The 20,971-nt window shown below is 56.3% G+C and overlaps 1 protein-coding gene across 2 annotated transcripts in view; it reads right to left on the reverse strand.

Moving 5' to 3' along the window:
• The window catches only part of PTPRN2 (protein tyrosine phosphatase receptor type N2), a 600,304-nt gene that overhangs the window by 44,619 nt on the left and 534,714 nt on the right, over positions 1 to 20,971 (reverse strand). For both annotated transcript variants that reach the window (XM_061166236.1, XM_061166237.1), the window contains 2 exons: positions 17,220 to 17,367; positions 3,630 to 3,703 (listed from right to left, as the gene is read on the reverse strand). In XM_061166236.1, the coding sequence (XP_061022219.1) occupies positions 3,630 to 3,703; positions 17,220 to 17,367 (222 nt within the window). The remainder of the gene's footprint in view (positions 1 to 3,629; positions 3,704 to 17,219; positions 17,368 to 20,971) is intronic.

A 20,971-nucleotide genomic window follows, 5' to 3' on the forward strand; every position in this document is an offset into this window, starting at 1 on the left:
CAAGCTCCCGCGTGGCTGATGGTTTCTCTCACAGAATTCCCGTAGACTTTGGTCACTTCTGATTTCAAAGCAGAGATGACACGTTATTAAGGACTGATGGCTTCCCTGAACTTTAATGAGGACTAAGTACAAATATGACGGGTGTAATTATTGTAGTATTGTTCTGCACAGCTGGGGCTTCTTGGGCTCTAATCACAAGCTTCTCATTCAGCTCTGCCAGGAAGCTTGTTGTCACAGGACCGTCAGTCATTTCAGGGAGAAGAGGAGTCGAGGAGTTCTTCTAATTCATACGTACACCCCAAATTTGAACAAAAAGAATTGTGCAGTGAAATAAAAGGAAAACATAAAAAGACACTGAAAAATCATGTCTCTCTTCTGGCCTCACCTTCTGACCCACGCCCCTGCCCTGTCGTTGGGTCTGGGAGGCTGTTCTAAATCTCTGCCAACAGGAGAGAGATGGGGAGGGTGCAGGAGTGGGGAGTTGGGCAGCTCGGAGAGGAGGGGGCGGTGATGTGGCCTCCAGCCCCTTGTCCTCCCCTGGTCCTAACTAGCCTGAAGTGGCCCAGACGTCTGGAAGCCGGAAGCCATTCAAAGGGGAGAGTCGGGCACCCCCCCACACTGAACTCCCGTCTCTCAGACTTGAAGGAATTTCTCTGGCCTGTCACATGTTCGTTCCAGGGAAGGAGCCCAACAGGACAAAGGCTGCTCCCCGCTTCTGTAGCCCATCACCAAGACCCGGCAGGCACAAACCCCAGCCTCATCGGGGGAGACGTGGGGAAATCAATGGGGCTTTCGCTTGGCTTTTTGAAGTAGAGTTGATGGAAAAATGCCAAACTCACCAAGAGTGTTTACCGAGAAGACTGACTGAAGGCCTCGGTGAGGCCTCTGCATACATGGAGCCAGCATTTGACACCTACGCTGCTGGAAACAAAGGGGTGACTCCTTAAAAACAGCCCCAGAAACACAGGCCTGGGCTTGGGCAGGTGTAGAGGGGGTGCTCACTGCAAATCGCCTTCTCACAGCGACTGCGTTACACGGAGCTCCCGCCATGTGGTGTGAAGTGTCAGGAAGTGGGACTGACCCGCACTGCACCGGCGTCATGAGGATAAGGTTTATGCAACAGCTGCGCTGAAATAAACCGCCACGAGGACAGTGGTTTACAGTCAGCGGTCCTGCTCGCGGCAGACGGTGAGCTGTCTCCCCAGGTTCACCACCGAGGACAGCAGGGATTGTGGCTTGTGGCTCGCACAAGGCTCCGTCAGGAATCAGAGACAGTCCCGCCCCCTCGGCCACCGACACTCCCATAACCTCAGTCATCAGAGCCCCAGGACGTGCTGCATCCGGCACGCCTGTCTTTGAAGCCAACTTGAGAGCTCAGTGAGGTGGCCTGACCCTCCCCGACCAGCACCGAGACCAAGGGGACACCGCCCACGCCCACTCCCCATGCTCTGCTGAGGGTCCAGGTGGTGCCAACCCGGCACTCTGAGTGTGGATAGCAGGTTCATCTCACCACTTGCCACCTACACTCACTCCAGCCCTCTGGCCCACCTTCCAGCCCCTCATCCCCCTGTGTTGGGGGGCTGCTCCAGGGTTTCCTCCTAAGCCCCTCCCCACTGGGTGCAGGGCAGGAAGCAGTGGGAATAGTGGCTGTGGCCGGGGTCGGGGGGACTCTCCAGAAGCCAGGAATGCCTGCTGGCCACAGGGTCTCCAGGACAGAGACCCTCCCCCAGCCCCCCATCTGATACCAGCTGCCCAGGGAGGCATGGCTGCGGCCCCTCCACCCCAGGAAGTGAAGACCCTGCCCGCTGGAAAAACCAGAAGAAACCAACCTAGTTTCCACCCACCTCCAGGCCATCCATCACTTCAACATGCACCAGGTTTGGGTCTGTTTTTTCCCGTTTCCCCCAAGTAGGGAATAAAGATTTCCCCAAAGTCATGGGTTCCAGCAGCAACTTCTCAGGATGCTGTTGCTATGGGGTGACCAGGCCCTGCGCCTGGCATTGTGTCCCCTCTGCCCCAGACGCTGGGGACAATGGCCATCGAGAGCAGGCAGGGGCAGTGCACCAGCCTTGGTACCTGATAGGGGCCAGTAACCTGGTGGGGGTTAGTTACAGGGTGGAGGCTAGTTATCAGGTGGAGACTAGTTATCAGGTGGAGACTAGTTACCAGCAGAGGCTAGTTATCAGGTAGAGACTAGTTTCAGGGTGGATGCTAGTTACCAGGTGGATGCTAGTTACCGAGTGGAGGCTAGGTATAGTGTGGAGCCTGGGAACTTGGTGGAGGTGTTACTGGGGGGAGACTAGTAACAAGATGGAGGCTAGTTACCAGGTGGAGACTAGTTACAGTGTGGAGGCTGGTAACCTGGTGGAGGCTAGTTGCAGGGTGGAGGCTAATTACAAGGTGGAGGTTAGTTACCAGGTGGAGGTTAGTTACCTGGTGGAGGTTAGTTACCTGGTGGAGACTAGTTATCAGGTGGAGACTAGTTACCAGGCAGAGGGTAGTTATCAGGTAGAGACTAGTTTCAGGGTGGATGCTAGTTACCAGGTGGAGGCTAGTTACCTGGTAGAGGCTAGTTACCAGGTAGAGACTAGTTACAGGGTGGATGCTAGTTACTGAGTGGAGGCTAGTTATAGTGTGGAGTCTGGTAACTTGGTGGAGGCTAGTTACCAGGCAGAGACTAGTTACAGTGTGGAGGCTGGTAACCCAGTGGAGGCTAGTTGCAGGGAGGAGGCTAGTTACAAGGTGGATGTTAGTTACCAGGTGGAGGTTAGTTACCTGGTGGAGGCCAGTTACCTGGTGGAGGCTAGTTACCAGGTGGAGACTAGTTACAGACTGGAGGCTATTTACCGAGGGGAGACTAGTTACCAGGTGGAGGTTAGTTATCAGGTAGAGGCTAGTTTCAGGGTGGATGCTAGTTCTTGGGTGGAGGCTAGTTACAGTGTGGAGACTAGTTACCTGGTGGAGGCTAGTTGTGGGGTGGAGGCTAGTTACCAGGTAGAGACTAGTTACAGAGTAGATGTTAGTTACTAGGTGGAGACTAGTTACAGGGTGGATGTTAGTTATCAGGTGGAGACTAGTTACAGAGTGGGGGCTGGTAAACTGGAGGAGGCTAGTTTCAAGGTGGATGGTAGTTACCAGGTGGAGGCTAGTTATATTGTGGAGGCTAGTAACCTGGAGGAGGTTAGTTACCAGGTGGAAACTAGTTTCAGACTGGAGGCTACTTACCCGGGGGGAGACTAGTTCCTGTGTGGAGGCTAGTTACCTGGTAGAGAAGAGTTACCGGGTGGAGGCTAGTTACTGGGTTCAGAGTTACTTGGTGGAGACTAATTACCAGATGGAAGTAGTTACCTGGTGGAGACTAGTTCCTGGGTGGAGGCTAGTTACCTGGTGGAGAAGAGTTACGGGGTGGAGGCTAGTTACTGGGTTCAGAGTTACCTGGTGGAGACTAGTTACCTGGTGGAGGCTAATTACTGGGTGGAGAGTTACCTGGTGGAGACTAATTACCAGATGGAAGTAGTTACCTGGTGGAGACTAGTTACCTGGTGGAGATTGGCTATCAGCTCTTGACCCAGGGCCGGGCTGGCCTACTCCGCCCCCCAGCCTTGGCAGGTGGCAGGGTTGGTACTCACGATGGGGCTGGCGTTGATGTAGTCAGAGCTGCTGTGGCTGTTCTCTGATTTCAGCCGGATCCGGGAGTGGTCATCTGCAAGCCCAAGGGCAGAGCGTTAACCCATGTGGTGCATCTTCCAGGGCCACTGCTCGCCGCCGCCCCCCGCCCCCACCCCACTGCTCCCAGTCTGTGCCTCCTCCCATCATCCCCCACTGGGGTCCTTCAGTCCACCAGCAGAGCATCAGGGTGTATGGGCACCCAGCGTTGCTCTTGTGTCAAGTTCAATGCCAAAGCTGGCTATCACTCAGTTGTGTCTGACTCTTTGCGACCCCATGGATTGTAGCCCACCAGGATCCTCTGTTCATGGAATTTTCCAGGCAAGAATACAGGAATGGGTTGCCATTTCCTTCTCTACGGAGTCTTCCTGGCCCAGGGTTTGAACCTGGGTCTCTTGCATTGCAGGCAGATTCTTTATCTTCTGAGCTAAAGATAATCAACTCCCCGGCAATGGCTCATGCAGTGTTTGCTTTTAAATGACATATATTCAGTAACATAGAGAAAATAAATACCAACATAGATATTAAACTATTAGCCCACCATTCAACACACCCAGTTTTGTGGTCTAGAAATGACAAGATGCTTGTGTTTAGAAGAATGTAGATTTAAAAGGGGCAGAAGGGCAAAAGAAAATGAGCTTGAAGAGGGAGCCAGGAGCCACATGGGGACTCATGGACATGAAAATGTGCTTTCAATGGGCACAATACCTTGACTGATGCTGAAATCAGACACTTGGGTGGGGAGTAAGGACATGCTCCATCATAGCTTGATGTGTCTGATCTGTGAATCACCCCTAATGTTGGTTCTGGAACAAGCACTCCCCTGCTTTCAGTGATGACTCTCTCTGCCCATTTGCAGGGACTTCATAGCGAGCAGGGCACCCTGAGGGACCCTGAGGCTCCCACCTTCCTCCTCTCCCTCAGCAAGGTGTGACTGTGAAAGCGGAAAGCGCTGAGTTCTGCTGTCAGCCCGTGCTACAGCGGGGCCCGAGGGCCCCACCCCACTTCTTCTGCCGAGAAGACAGAGCCCCACTGCAGCCCCAGAGGCCTGCATTTCCATGGCGGCGAGCATGTCACCCCAAGTCTGAGGCCGGATTCCTGGCCCTTCAGCATTATCTCCCCACTCCCTGCCCCCAGCCCTGGGAGCAGCTTGGGCAGTGGCAGCAGGAGAGCTCGGGAGCTTTGCTGTGGTGACTTCTTTCATTTCTCTGGGAGACTTTACTCACTCATTTCTTGTTTTAGACAGTTCTGGGGTTCAGGAAACTTGGCGAGGCCTATAGCTGACTGAACCTGGAAGGTACCATCTGCTGGAGACCGGATACCCTCCAGTGCATCTTATTGAGGTATTAACGTTGGCCGTTTCCCAGCAGAGATAAGACAGGTAAGAACCATCTAGATATCAGGAAGGAGTTCACACCTGGTGCGTTTACCTGAGCACACCCTGCGGAATGTTCTGAAGGTGTTTACGACAGCAGCTGCCAAGCTTCCTGCTCAGATGCCACCAATTCTAAAGTCCCCTGGACCCAATGACTTTGGGTCCTGCACAGATTTTTCTTGAGAGACTGAGAAATGGCTGCAGCAGGAAGTTGAAACAAAACTTACAAGAAAAGTCTGTCAACTCTGACATTCCAACGTGCTACAAACACCAACCCTTAAATGCACTTCAAGAGCCCAGTTTCTTGGTGTGTTGGGGGAGGGGGGCGTTCAGACACCTCAAAGCCAGAGATTGGGCGAGCCGCTCAGAAGCTGGGCCCCTCTCTGAATGGAGGCCATGCTTGCTGCAGCCACACAGGGGTCTGGACGCACAGGGCAGGGCTTCCAGCACCTTCCAGAGGGTTCCTGAGGGCCTCACTGCAGGCACTCTCCAGGAGTCCACTGTGGGCTCTGCTGATAGCAGCAGTCAGCCGCTCCCAGGGTCTGAGAACCCAGGACCCAGGGCAGGGCTGCTGGCGATCGCAAGGGAGCGGGGCCCAGAGCTTCAGAGGGCGCCCGTCCCACCCAGAGCAGAGTGGCCCCCGTGCAGCACTGAATTGGTACAGCCTTGGGGGGCTGTTGGGCCCCCTTCATCTCCACGGAGCCCCACGAGCAACCAGGCCCAGTGAACAAGCACCAGCTGGATTTTCTAGCAGGAGGATGGAGAAAGCGCGTCCTAAGTTCAGGCGTCCTGGTGAGTTTGGCTCTTTGATGGTTGACAGGACAGAATGAGCAGGGCCGGAGCCCGAGCGTGTCTGTGAGGATAGCTTGCAGCCTCTGCACCTGCACCAGCCTCCTGCAGGCACTGGCCCAGACACCTTTGTCCCTGCAAGCACCCTTTCCGAGACGCCCCTGAGTCTGGGGCGAAGGCTTCCAAAGCTCAGAGTTCCACTTCCTTCCCATCACGTATCTGACTTGGCGGCAACATGCTCATTTAAAATTGAGAGTGAACTTGATTTTTTTTAGCGTGGCACCATCTTGACCTCCCTTGGAGACACTGAGGGCCACCCCGGAAGGGCCAGAGTCCAGTGAAGGGCGGTTGCATGTAGCAGGGATGGTCCAGGGGACGTTTCACTTGGCTGGGCATGCTTTATATTTTGTGGTTGCAGTTCCTGTTTTGAGGGCGGCCGCAAGTTTTCTTCATGATGTGAAAGGCAGAGAGAGTGCCTGGAGGATCACCGGTTCGCTCCCGGTAGACAGGGGCGGTGGAGCTGATGCCAGGGCTGGGGTGAGCAAGTCCCCACCCCTCCCCCGAATGATTCCTTCGTCTTCCTTGGACAAACACACACACCTTTCTCGGGAGCAAACTCAACACAACGACCCCAACCTCAGAGCAAGACATTTCACAGCTGCAGCGCTGGTGTCTAAACGAAGAGGTGGGTGTGTTCTCAAGGTGTTCGTCTGAGACGCCCTCGGAAGTCAGGACACGAGTAAATTTGGGTTGCATCTCCCTGCTGCACCTGGCTCCATCACTGGGCCATTCTCCTCTCACGAGATCCGCAGTGGTAACTTCAGTCAAGAAGGGAAGGAGAAGAACCCCTCTCAAGAAGAAGCTGGCTGAACTAGTCCTCTGTGAGTGTCCCTTTCCTGAACCCCTGAAGAATTATTGGTGCTACTCCCGTGTTCAAGAGCAGTGCTTGAATTCCTCTCGTGTTCTATCCACTACCTGTCCTAGTGAATCACACTCATCACCTCCTTCTTCCTAGAACACCGTGCCAGACAGAGCCGGGACAATTTTCCAATTTTAGGCTGAAGGCTAAAGAAACTAAAGATCTTTAGGCTGAAGAAACTAAGGCTCCAAAAGATCAAGTAACTGACGTGGCGAAGGCCGTAGAGCTAAGGGCTCGACCCAGCCCTGCCTCCTGCTAGCCACGTGATATCTGAGTAAATGGTTCAGCATCTTAAAGTGTCAGATTTATCAGCTGAAGTGTAGAGCGATGATGTCCAACTCACAGGGCCGTTGTGCTGAACGGCTTCCGTAAGGTGCCACGTGAGGCCTGGCAGACGGAAGGGACTCAGAAACAAGGTCAGGATGACAGACGGACGCACACCTGACGGATGAAGGGTCAGCTGAGCTGGCGAAGCTCGCTGTGTGGCTGTGACGAGTCATCAGTGACCTCAGGAAGGTTTTCACAAACGCCAGGGAGGAACAGGTTCTTGAACTGCTTGGCTACGAGGGCAGAGGAGCCTTGAAGCGGCAGACTCTGGAGGTCACTGAGCTTCGCCATCCAGCTTCCTTCCAGCCTGGACCATGGTGCAGACCCTCACCCGCACAGCTGGGACCCAGCTACGGACAGTGCGGAGGCCACCTCCACTGTGATCTCCTCACATGGACTCCTCAGGATGGGGCTTTCCTGGGCTCCCCGGTCATGTCACTGACACTGCCGAGTGTATTGATATATGGGTGAGTCAACAGTCTTCACTTCCCTCGAGGACGTGAATCATCGATGCTGCTGATGGTAATGTGAGCCGGGGGTCTGTAGAACCCGCTGGTTGACAGGGGCTCCAGCCGAGCGAACTGCTGCCTCTGAATGGTCTGCCAGTGCTGCCTCAGGGCCCTTGAGCTTCTCAATTTGCTGTTAAGACTGAGATGGGACCATCACGCTGGCTGACAGCAGTTTCTCCACTTGGAGGGCATGGCAGGGGTGTCTGAGATGGGCCAGCACTGTCCAGAGGGCTCCGAGTCCTCCACAGAGACCCCACGTCAGGCCGAGCTGGGGAGTGACCCAGCAGTCATCAGTTCCTTCCTGAATTTTGTGGGTCTCCTGATGGGTGATCAAACCGCAAGCATCACTGGAGCTTCCTGCAGGATGGCTGCCCAGCTCGGCAGATGAGTGGCCATGAAGGTGGGTTACAGGGGCCGGAGCACGGGGACCCCCAACTAGGCATGGGCCTCGCACTCAGCGTCCACGAGGGGAAGGCCCCTCAGGGCTCGGCCTGTGTGCCTGGCAGGAATGGACTCCACAGGCTTCAGGTTGTGGCCCAGGCTGTCCTGGGGCTCCTGGGGTCAAAGGTTGAACTGTGCCTCCAGAACCTTGGGCTGTGGCCTTGACGAGGAGCTGGGTCTGTGCAGAGGGGGTGGGCACAGAGAGCTCACAGGCACAGGTGGGCCTCACCCCACGTGTCTGGGGCCCGGAGAGAAGCAGGGGGTTCCAGACTCAGACCCAGGCAGACGGAAGGGGGCATGCAGACGTGAAGACCAAGGAGACAGCCTGGGACGGATGCCCTCCAGAGCCCCGAGCGGGCAGCCTCACCCTGGGTCCGGCCTCCAGCCCGTGAGGACAGAGCTCCGCGGCCCGGGCATGCCCGCCCCCGGGGCTAGCCTGTGTCTGGGCCTGGCTTCCTTAGGACGCACCCACCTGTGTGCCCTGCTCCTACGTCTCAGCTCTTCCGGGTCCCACACCTTCAGTGACCGAGAGCGGGAATTTCCTATCAGCTGAAAAGTGAGTTTCCTATGAGGAAAGCAGGGGGCAGGTGCGAGGTGGGCCCTCAGGAGCCTGCAGGAAGGGGACGGGAGCTCTGCCCAGGGGCCCCAGTGGCCCCAGGACCGCAGGAGGCTGCGGGCCCGGCCCTAGGCGGGTGCAGTGCAGACACCAGGGCCCCGTCCTTGGGCTTGGAGGCAGGGTCGCGGGGAGCACGGTGTGCACGTTTGCCGCAGCAATCGTGTGGCACACACACAGAACAACGGCGGAAACAGGAGCACAGGCCCCGACCAAGGAAACCCCACCGTCCGCGCCGCCCCACCCGGAGACCGTCACTCGGCGCGCCCCGGTCACCCGCTTCTCCGAGCGAGGCACCCCGCCCCGGCTGAGTGGAGGCTGCGGTCAGACAGCAAGGGGCGCGGCCTCCAAGGGCCCGGGTTGGGGGCAGCTCAGCCATGCTTACACGAAATGGGAAACCCTGGTCTGCTGAGCACAGGGCGGTCAGCAGGAAGCAAGTGGCCTCCTCTGGGCTGACTGAGGGTCACCGGACGGTGACCACGGGTTCACCTTTAGCTGACAGCCTCAGCATCAACAGGGACCCGGGCAGAGGTGTGACCCGAGCCTTTGGGACGGGGTCTGAGAACAAGATGAAACCCCCCGCCCCCAGGCCTTGCCAACGAGGACGCCTGGGGAAGGAAGGGGAGCAAATGTGGCAGGAACTCAGTCACCTTAACTGGAGAAGGCAATGGCAACCCACTGCAGTGTTCTTGCCTGGAGAATCCCAGGGACGCGGGAGCCTGGTGGGCCGTCTGTGGGGTCGCACAGAGTTGGACACGACTGAAGCGACTTAGCAGCAGCAGAAGTCACCTTAACAGAGATGCACCTGCGACGGCAGGTGGGGAGAGGGGCCCAGAGGACACTCAGGACCGAGGCTGATGTGGCCGGAAGGGGGCCGGGGTGGGGGAGGCCCGTGGGGTCTGGGGATGGAGTCACAGGGACACGAGGTGAAGCAGCACGTCTGGCTCCGCTGCACCTGTGATCTGGCAGGGGGGCGGCCGCCCGCACCCCCGCCCCACACGGAAGCCCGGCCTCTGTGTGCAGCACGGGAGGGGAAAGCATGGGAGGGTGGATCTTACAGGAGAGAAGAGCCCTCGGGAGGGGCGGGGGCCTGGGCCCAGCGCAGCTGGGGAAGCTCGGGGCTGGGGTTTAGGTCGAGACTTAAAGGAGACTGGGCATGGGGGGGACATGGCCCAGAAGCCCCCGAGGCCCCCAGCGCGCTTGACGCTGCTGCAGCAGATAATCTGTCCTCCTGGGTGTGCGAGTCGTTCAGTCGTGTCCGACTCTGCGACCCCGTGGACTGTAGCCCTCCAGGCTCCTCCATCCATGGGATTCTCCAGGCAAGAACACTGGAGTGGGTTGCATTCCCTTCTCCAGGGGATCTTCCCGACCCAGCAGATTCCAAAGCCTAAAGAAACAGTCTGGTTAGTTGTGCTTTTAGACCGTGAGGTCCACCAACACGGGTGTAAGTAGTGAGGATGCAATTCTGCGTCTTTGCTTCTTCATTTCCACCAGAAAAGCAGCTGACCTTATTTAGTGTGGCTTTTCACACAGAAACATTTTTGTGAGGCTCTGGGTGAGCTGCGGCAGAGGGTGGGATGGGAGGCAGAGTTCAGCTGAGTGAGGCGGTGGGACCAGCAGAACCTGATCCACAGACCTAGCGCTTCAATGCCGCCCATTTATGCTTGATACTCCTTCCACCCAGAAGCCTGGGGTGAGTCTGAATCAAGGTAGTTTTCCAGGGTCCAGCCTCCGGCTGTGTCCAGAATCCTGGCCAGGACCGTTCCTCTTCACCACGTCACCCCAACCTCCTCCCGACCCGGCCTCACTTCTCCACGCCAAGGACCCTGGTGATGACCCTGGGCCTGTCTGGAAAACCCAGGCCCCTCTCCCTAAGTCAAGGTCAGCTGACGAGCAAACCTCAGTCTCATCTGCAACTCCCCCTTTGCACGGTCACCAAGGCAGCACCTGCATGTCTCCCAGGGGCAGGACGTGGGTCCTGGGGCTGGTTGTCCACTGCCGCACGGGCAGGGGGGCCGGGGGGACCCGTCAGACTCAGGCTCCCTCTCAAGAATAAAGCGACTCTGTGATCCGGGGTGTCTGCTGCCTGTCACAGGCCCGGGGCCATGCAGGTGGTGTGCCCCTCACCCAGGGCTGAGATCAGCCCCGAGGCTGAGGGAGACTGCAGACAACCAGACGGCTCCCGACGCCTCAGTCCGCTAAGAAGTCTGACCTAAGTGAGCAGCGGGAAGAGGGGGCAAGAAGGAGGGAGGGGAGGGGAGGAGGGTCAGAAACGGGAGTCCAGCTGGCAGGGTCTGACCCTTCTGCTAAACACTGACCCCCTGGAAGTCCAAGCAGGTAACCACTCAGTTCAGTTCAGTCGCTCAGTCGTGTCCGACTCTTTGCGACCCCATGGACTGTAGCACGCCAGGCCTCCCTGTCCATCACCAGCTCCCGGAGTTTACTCAAACTCATGTCCACTGAGTCAGTGATGCCATCCAACCATCTCATCCTCTGTTGCCCCCTTCTCCTCCTGCCTTCAATCTTTCCCAGCATCAGGCTCTTTTCCAATGAGTCAGCTCTTCGCATCAGGTGGCCAAAGGATTGGAGTTTCAGCTTCAGCATCAGTCCTTCCAATGAACACCCAGGACTGATCTCCTTTAGGATGGACTGGTTGGCTCTCCTTGCAGTCCAAGGGACTCCCAAGAGTCTTCTCCAACACCACAGTTCAAAAGCATCAATTCTTCGGCGCTCAGCTTTCTTTATGGTTCAACTCTCACATCCATACATGACCACTGGAAAAACCATAGCCTTGACTAGACGGACCTTAGTTGGCAAAGTAATGTCTCTGCTTTTTAATATGCAGTCTAGGTTGGTCATAACTTTCCTTCCAAGGAGTAAGCGTCTTTTAATTTCATGGCTGCAGTTACCATCTGCAGGTAACCACTATTGCCAGTTATAATGATGGGGTCATAGTTACGTAGGAGAAGGTCTTTACTTTTAAGAGACACAGGTTAAGCCATTTAGACACATAAAACCCACTTTGAAATAGTTTAGCCAACAATGAAGTAAAGCAGACGGATCACACAAAAAAAGCAAAATAGTGAGTGGCAGCCATGAGGAGTCTGGCCTGTGGGGATGCAGGCAATCGTCACATTATCACTTCAACCTGAGGGTCTGAAAACTTATGCAATGAAAAGTGTGGGAGAAATGGTGCCCAGCTGGCTTTCTTTGCAAAGCACCCCTGGGACTGGGCGGCCAGGAGACCCCCGGGTCAGGAGGATGGGGGACGACCCTCGTCACCCCAGACGCCCTGGCTCACCTCTGGCTCCAGGTTCTCGGGTGGATGTTGCACACGTGGCCTTTCCGCTGCGCAGGCGTGTCAGGGCTGCAGGGGCCGCAGCAGGCGGGCCGGGGTCAGACAGGGAGCAGCCGCGGGCATGCCCCTTCCGGGTCCATGCCTTGGGAGGCAGCACCCTGCATTCACCTCCTTGAATACGATCTCATCAGTGACTCGAAAGCCTCTGAAACACGTTTATAAACTGTGTGGACGGCAAATGCTGCCAAGGAGGCACCGTGGGGAGCAGGTGTCGAACTCCCGTAGACTTTGAACAAGGATGCGTTTGTCGCAAGTGAATGCAGAGTCCAGTGCCAAAGATGGATGGGCACTGGGATGCCCATGGATGGATGGATGGGGGCTGGGCCCTGTGAGGAGACCATCACATGATGAATGGACACTAGGAATGTCTGGACGGGGCAAACACAGCCCGGCGAGGCCCTCTGAAGCCTGTGAGCGGCTGCTCGGGGCGTGGGAACCAGCACGGGTCCAGGAGAGGGGCCCAGCCCTGGCCCCCACCCCCGAGTCCCCCCGAAGCTGAGGCCCTGTGCAGCCTCGGCTGTGAGGTGAGACGCACAGGCCCCAGGCCACAGGAGGTCGGACATCTTACGTGTCCAGTGGTCCAGCTTCCAGGAAGGGAGGGAACCGGAGGCAGAGGCCGGACCCCAGTGGCTGAACTGTGCAGGCGGCCAGCGTAGCCCCCAGCCCGCCAAGCAGCCCCTCCGCTCTGGGGGGCTCCGGGGTGTTGTGCCCACAGCCTCGGGCTCCGATCCCAGAGGCTCTGGCCCTGCAGGGCTCAGCCCCACGAGGAGGCCCAGGAGCATCTGGAACACGGCCTTTGCCTCTTCTCTGCTTCCCTCAGAAACTCTTCAGCCCCAGGCAGCCCAGCCTCTGTGAAGGAAGAAGCCCGCACGCATGCTGCCGCAGGATTTCCTTTTTGGCACCAACATGTCCACGGCCTCCGCCGTCTGGAGGCAGTTACTCAGCTCGTTCTGAGGCCGTGCAAGGCGGGTGAGGAAAAGACAGTGGGTCAGGAGCTTCTCTGGACGTGTCGCTTTCTGGGGCAGCTCCCTCACATGAGATGAGAAGAAATCCGGCTCGCTGTCAGATTCAGGAGAATTTCCCACGCCTGATTGCTACAGGCAAAGCCGGTCACTCAGATGTGACCACACCAGGATGCTCACTGCGGAGATTCTGCTCAGAGTGGGGAAAAGCGTCAACCGAAGGTTTGCTTGGAAAGAAATTTTCTATGCGTTTTGAGGGAAGTGGTGCTTTGTCAAGGATGGCGGCTGTGGGTGTATTTTAGACGTTCAGTCCGTGGAAGTGTGAAGTCTTTGCTCACTTTCCTGACACAAGAGTCTCAGGTGAGTCCACAGAAATGCGCTGGGTGTTCCGTCATCACAGGGCATACGGACAGACTCGAATCCCAGCCCCTTCATCTGTCAGGTGGAGGAGGCCCGGGAGGGGCGGGGGCAGGCCCGGGAGCTCGGGGGTGGCACGCGACATGCTCAGCCAGTCACTGTCCTTTTCGTCACACGCGGCAGAAGCTTGTGCCGCGGGTGATGCAGCTCCCGGGAAGAGCCGGGCGGGAGTTGCTCAGAGCCTCCCTGGCCCCGTCTGCCAGGTAAGGCCGTGGACGCGGCTGTGAGGTGTCAGTAGCAACACCCTAAGGGCCACACCTGAGACCCGGCTTCAAGGATCCTTCTGTCCATCCTCCGTGTCTGCGTCCTTGACTTGACCTTCTCTCCAGTTTCATCGCTAAGTACCCCGTACCTCCATGTCTCTCTCTTGCTATTATAAGTCAGAATCACAGACTTTGTTTAAGATGGCACACCACCATAGCATTATATTCCTGTCCTTAGCTTGTAAAGAACAGGAATATGAGGGAATATTGCATAATTCTTTTAAAGATGCAAAAAAAAAATTAGAAAGCATTTTAAATTCTTTAAACTTCTGAGCTATATAACTAGACCCAGCACAGCACGAGCCAACATCTTGTAAATCTGCCTTCTTTGAAAGACAATTTGTTTGCAGCTAGAACCTCCGGGCTGTCAGGGATGGGAAAGTTGCTGGTCTGGCCACTTTGAACCTCCCACCAACCTGCTGATGGGGACACAGGGGGTGTCCCTGCCTCAGCTGGACCGGCCCCAGTGTGGGCGGGGCGTGGGGCGTGGGGCGTGGGGAGATGTTTCAGGCGGGTGGCGGACCAGCAGAGATGTGGACGGAGCCTGCACGCTGCCCTGGGGGGTCCAGGTGGGTGTCCTGGCCATGTCCATCAGGGAGCATAGCGGATGCCCAGCAGCACTCCTGTCTCTAGGGCATAGGGATGACGTGGGCGCTGGGGGAGCGTGTCTGATACATGACGCTGGAGTGAGTGCCCTGACACCCACGTGGCGTCAACATCGACTTCAGGGACCAGGGTGCGTGGAGGCCCACCCTGTCTACATGCTCTGCTCCATCACGGACATCGCTGCATGTGCAGAGGGAACAGTCGGACAACATGAAGCAGGTCTCGGGAAGCGGCCGTTCTTCCTGGTGGAGTCTGGTGAGACCACCAGGAGTTAAAGCCACGCCATCGCCCTAGGGTCCTGCTCAGGGAGGGTGCAGGCCGAGACCTGACCACAGGGTCTCTTTCTGCAAGCTGAGAAGGCGGGAGCGTGGAGGACCAGACCCACGCACCCGGGGAGGCTCCGTCCACCCGCCTGTCTCTGCAGGCCAGGCTCTGCGACGGCCACACGGTCAGAAATGGCAGCTTCTGTCTCGCGCCCCGCACCAGAGTCCAGCCGAGAAAGCACTTCCGTGTGGAGCCCTGGCTCCAGCCCACGAGCGGGCAACAGGCCCGAGGCTCTGGTCCAAGGGCTCCCAGGGCCCTGGTCCCCTCGGGGCTGGACCCCCGCCCCCACTGGAGGCTGAAGACAGGCTGTCCTACGTCCCTGAGGCCCTGGGCTGTGGACCCGCTGGCTGCAGGGCATGTGGCCTGGAACGTGTCGCGTTCTGGTTGGCGCTGCAGGACGGCACTTGAGGAAGAGCCTTTGAACTTGAGTGTTTATTGTGCCTGACAACCAAGCAAACCAGAGGTTTCCACACAGGCTGACCGTCTGCCCCATACGGCTACTCATCTGGGGTGCAATTGGAATCCCTCACCCAGATCCTCTCTGAGGACACGGGCCGAGCTCGTTGACTGGACGCCCCTGTGTCGGTCAGCAGTCCTTGGTGCTCAGCTCAGTTCAGTTGCTCAGTTGTGTCTGACTCTTTGTGACCCCACGTACTTCAGCATGCCAGGCCTCCCTGTCCATCACCAACTCCCGGAGTAATGTCTCTGCTTTTTAATATGCTATCTAGGTTGGTCATAACTTCTCTTCCAAGGAGCAAGCATCTTTTAATTTCATGGCTGCAGTCACCATCTGCAGTGATTTTGGAGCCCAAAAAGATAAAGTCTGTCACTGTTTCCACTGTTTCCCCATATATTTGCCATGAAGTGATAGGACTGGATGCCATGATCTTAGTTTTCTGAATGTTGAGCTTTAAGCCAACTTTCTCACTCTCCTCTTTCACTTTCATCAAGAGGCTCTTTAGTTCCTCTTTGCTTTCTGCCATTAGGGTGGTGTCATCTGCATGTCTGAGGTTACTGATATATTGATATTTCTTGGCGCACAGCAGGTACTTAAATTTTTATCTGTTTGTGATTGGCTTTCCTTCTAAATATAAAACATAAATTGCAACGGCTCCTATTTTTGGAGCTCTTTAGGGAAAAGCCCTTCAGACATCACGGAACTGGCCTGAACACCAACTAAACTGTTAGAAAAACCTTACACCTAGAAGCGTGTTCAGATTTTACAGCAGTGTGTCATTCCCGGGCTTGGGTCCAAAGCCACACGGGCACGTGTCTTGTCTCTTCCTGTCCTGTGAGCAGGGAGTGAGTCGCTGCCGTTGCCCATGAGCCAGAATGTCGGCCACTGCTTCCTCCGGGCAGACGGGAAGCAGGGGCTGGGCTCCTGCCTTTGGGTGGCACCGCCTGGCCCCCTGGCTCCCAGCGCAGGATGGAGGCTGTGTCCCCGCGAGGGTGCTGGCCTTCCCTCTGAGACCTGAGTGGCTTTGCTGAGCCCTTGGACACGTCAGCCCACAAAATATGTGTTGTCATGTCTGAAGTCTGCCTGAATCCCTCCCGCCCTCTGCCATAAACTCACTTCATGCGCACAAGTCACTCATCACGTGAAGCTGGCGCTTACATCAGAAACTTTGCTCACAAACACATGTCAGACTCCCGCCCCCACAGGGGGTGTGTATTAATCACAGACCGCCCCCCACCCCAACCTCAGCCTGGAATCTGCTGGAACATGGGAGACTGGAGCATCTCCAGATACTGACGGAAGGCAGGAACGGCCGGGTGGGAAGACGCACATTCAGCCCGCGCATCCCTTCACGCCCCCAGGGGCCTCTGCCCCTGCAGTCGCCAGTCGGCTCACACGACGTCAGGGAGACGGAGGGCTGGCATCTCCCCATGTCCCCTCTCTTGGCAGCGACTCCTGGCCAGGCAGCAGGTGCCCAGTGATGCTGGGGACACCCAGCTGCTCCTCCCATAGCCTGCCCGGCCTGCAGGACTGCCTCACAGACCCCACAACCCTGAGAGTCCAAGGGTGACGGTGTGACCCCCAGGACAAGGGGAGGACGAGGCCCCAGGCGTTTGGAACCTGAGTCCAGAGCAACAGCAGCGGCAGAGCCTGAGCTTGCTGGACTCTACCTGTGCCCACCCCCACCGCTGCGCTGCCAGGGCCGGGTGGGGCTTGCAGGGCTCAGAATCTAAAATCGACACAAATGAACTTATTTACAAAACAGGGAGGGACACAGAGGCACAGAAAACAAACTGACAGTTAACAAAGGGGAGGCGGGGAAGGGATGACGGGAGTCTGGGACCAACACACACACGCTTCTGCACATAAAACACACGCAACAAGGTCCTGCCGCGCTGCACGGGGAACTATGCTTGGTATTCTGCAATAACCTGCGAGTGAAAAGAATCTGAAAAAGAACTTGCGTGTGTCACCGAATCACTGCGCCGGACACCCCGAAGTAGCCAACACTGTAAATCATCCTACGTCAAAAAAGGAAACCAAGAGAAACGGCTTGTCGGCAGAGGGCTAGATGCGGAGGAGGGAGGGCTCTGTAGCCGATGAGCCGAGAGGAGACCCCGGGGCCGGGGCCGGGGCCGGCGCAGCCCCTCCCCGGCCCCCGCCACCCCATCCCCGGCGCCGGGCGGTACGTACAGGTGAGCACCGCCGGGCAGCGGTTCTTCGGCAGGTTCTCCTCCCTCTGGGCCACGAACGAGCTGTTGGGCTCGGCCTGGTAGGCACACAGCGCCTCCCACTCCTTCTCCAGGCGGTTCTTGTTCTTCAGGTGGTCCTCCATGTAGGCCTGGAACAGAGAGCGAGCGTCGGCAGGGCCGCCTCGGGGGCGTGGGCCCGGGGGCGGCCCCAGGCGGAGCCCAGGCTTCACCTGCGCGCACGGGGCGGGGCGGGCCGGCACCGCGGCTGGGAGGGGGCTGAGCACGAAGCAGACGTGGGGGCGTGTGTCCCACGTCCCAGCGCGGGGAGCCCGCGCCGAGCCCGCGCTGGGGCTGCTGACCCTGCTCCCACCTCTGTTTGCACGGAAGTCGTTTTTCTTATAACTGTCCGGCTTCTCTGAATCCACCAGGGGGATGCAGTTTGCTCTGATGGGCGCGGTGTTAAAAAACAAAACCCCAAACACAAACCAAATATCTGACCCTCTTCTGCTCTGATCGTAATTTTCCCAGGCACCTGCCTGTGGGCACTGACACAGGAGAGGTGGACGGGGAAACTGGCCTCGGGAACATTCCCTCCACTGACTCTGAGCCAGTCTTGTTCACTTGCCTTGCTGATCTGTTTAGCCCAGAGATGACCGCGGTTTTAAGGGAAAGAATTTCAAAGGACCGACCCAGGTGGTGTTATTGGGCCCAAAGGAAATAGTCTCATCTTCTAACGTCTTGCTTGTGGGTTTCCTCAAATATGTCCAAACAGCAAAATGAAACACACACACGTGCGTACATATACATGTGCATACACACGTGTGCACACATGCACACACGGACCCAGGTCTCCAGCGGTCAGGCACTCCAGTGTCCGGCCAAAGTTTACACCTCTTCCACGCCCACCCAGACCCTCTGTCGGCCCCTTCCCCTGCTCAGTCCAGCGACCACCACTGCCCTTGGCTGCCCCGGCTCTTTGGCACCCACCCCAGGGGGCAGACAGGCACGTGAAAAGGAAGGAAGCCCACCAGATGGTCGTGCTGATCTCACATCTCCCAGTAAAACGCAGAGTACAGCTGATCTGAACAAACACTGACTCTGTCCACGTCAGGCCACCGGTGTGTGTATCAGCGCGCATGCGCTGAACCAGGGCGTGGAAGCCGGGTGCCTGAGGGCGCTGCTCCAGGGGAGGGGTCACGCTCCAGGTTGCCTGGCCCAGCCGAGGTGCCCCTGACCTGTGGCCCCAGGAGGGCCATTGAGAAGGCTCCGGGGGATTATCACATGTCCCTTGATCCCCTGCTACAGCCACTTAGGGGACCAGTGGATGGCCTTGCGTGCCGATGACCAAGAACTGTGACTATGAGCCCCTTTTCAGGGACAGACCGTGAACCTCAGTAGCTCATCCTCATGAGGAAGAGAAACATCACAGCAGTTCTAAGCCCACCCCCCGACACGGCCCTTGGGTTTCAGGAAAAGAATTTCAAAGGACCAACCCAGGTGGTTTTATTGGGCCCAAAGTAAATAGTCTCATCTTCCAACATCTTGCTTGTGGGTTTTCAAATATGACCACACAGCAAAATGAAACATCTTTAAAGAAGGAACTTTAGGGCACAGTCCAGAAAATGTAAACCACAGACTGCTTTCTTTTGGGACAATCACCATGGAACATCACATACATATTTTTTGTACCAAAGTTACTCTAATAAGGATGACATTTTTGCATGACACAGTACTTAAATCTGTGGAAATATTGACCAGCTTATTATCTAGCCTAAAATATGTTGTGTACAGAGGTCCCAGGAAGGAGGGGTAGTTCTGGGTAAGTGTATAGTCTCAGTTCTTCTGGGGTTACTTTTCCCAAGACCGGTTAATGTACAGTCTTACACATGGACATAAAACGGTTCCTGGCAAAATGATTCGGGATCCTCACTTTTCTTTGGAAAATGCTCTGTTCACAAAATCCATCAAGGAAGAATGAGTTTCTTTCTGAGAACTCATTGTTTTCTAGAAGTAAGCTATATGGAGAACTGTTGGATCTCTGCTATAACAGTAGCTCTCAGTTGTATCTGACTCTTTGTGACCCCATGGACTGTATGTAGCCCACCAGGCTCCTCTGTCCGTGGGATTCTCCAGGCAACAATAGTGGAATGGGTTGCCATTTGCTTCTCTGGGGGATCTTCCTGACCCGGGGATCCAACCAGACTCTCCTGCATTGCAGGCAGATTCTTCACTGCTTGAGCAATCGGGGAAGCCCCGATTGCTTTCAATAAAACATGATGGATTCTAAAATGATGAGCCTTGGAAGGTTAATCCAATCTCAAACGTTGTCTGCAAAAGGGGCGTCGTACTCTAGAGCCTGCGAGCTGCACCAACTGCGCCGCGCGCCCTCGAGCCCGTGCTCTGCCAGAGGAGCCACCGTGGTGAGGGGCCCCGACTCCTGCAACTGGAGAGAGCGCGAGCACAGCCAAAAATAAAAATAAGCAAAAGAAAAGCAAACACCGGAGTAAAGTGTCCGTCCTCGCGGCGCGCACTGCCGCAGTCACCTGTGTCTGTCCTGCTCCGGTCGTCTCAGTGTGAGCTGTTCTGTGCTTCTCTGTTAGCATCTTTACAAAGCGCCATTCACCGTAATAAATGCATATAATTCCCATCCACATCTGAGGAGCCTTTCCTCCTTACACTTGTGGATTACCTGCTGTTCTTCTGAGACATGGGAGTGGGTTTCATATTGTCTGTGGGGAAGCTAGGCTTTGGTCATAAAAGAATAAGTTTTATACAAAAACAAAACCTGCCACCATGACTTAATACCATGAGGCCCCTTCTTTTCAAGGATGTGAGGACAGGTGGAGGGGTCCTCCCCAGACGCAGTTGCCTCCTGGAATAACTAGGTAAGTGAACATGAAATTTAAACACTCTGCATGCTCCTCCCCCAGACCGTAGGTGTTCTAAAAGCTGACGCTTAAAATACGTTCATTTCATGTATGTGTCTGCGTGTGTGTGCATGCATGTGTGTGTGTGTGGGGGGTAGTGGGGATGGCAGGAGGGCTTAGTTTAAAAAAAAGGTACCTATTTATTCCATAAACAGCACAAGTAGAAAAGGACAGAAAATGAAGGGAAGCAGAGTGAAAACAGAAGCCGCTGATAACCCCCACCCGGAGCAAAGCCGTAAGGCTGTGGTAAACACCACCGTTCTTGGCACATGCATGAGCTGCTTTTTGTTGTTGCTATTGTTTTTCTGTCCTGACAGCTGTTGCCCAGGCCTTGGATGACATCAATACTACAGGGTTTTCTCACTTAAGCCGAAAAGATGCTGAGACGAGGGTCTTCCAGATGCACCATCCTGCTGCCTCCTCTCTGCTTCCTCCCTCAGGCCCGCTCCGGTTCCTTCACGGGCCGGGACTGTGGTCACAATACCACCTGCTCCAAACGCCGCCACTGGTACCCAGACAGCGTGTGCTTTGTCCAGACTTCATGTCACCAACCTGCCACGCTGGCCCAGTAAGAACACTTCCCCGTTTGAACTCTTCCCCCGTCACCATCATTCTCAACACTTCACGCTGATTCTTCTGCCATGAATCCACCCAGATGCCCAGGTCAGTGCAGATGCCACCTCCTCCTTCAGGCCCGTCCCCGCCCTGATCTTCCTTTCCCACAACCCACTCCCCACATCAGATACTCACTATTGTAAAACCTGCGTCTCTGTGACATGAATCCCTTTCTGCTTTGTGGGCGCCAGGCCCTCCATCCTCTCGTGAG

Source organism: Dama dama, chromosome 18 (assembly GCF_033118175.1).
Source record: "Dama dama isolate Ldn47 chromosome 18, ASM3311817v1, whole genome shotgun sequence".
Lineage (NCBI taxonomy): Eukaryota > Metazoa > Chordata > Mammalia > Artiodactyla > Cervidae > Dama > Dama dama.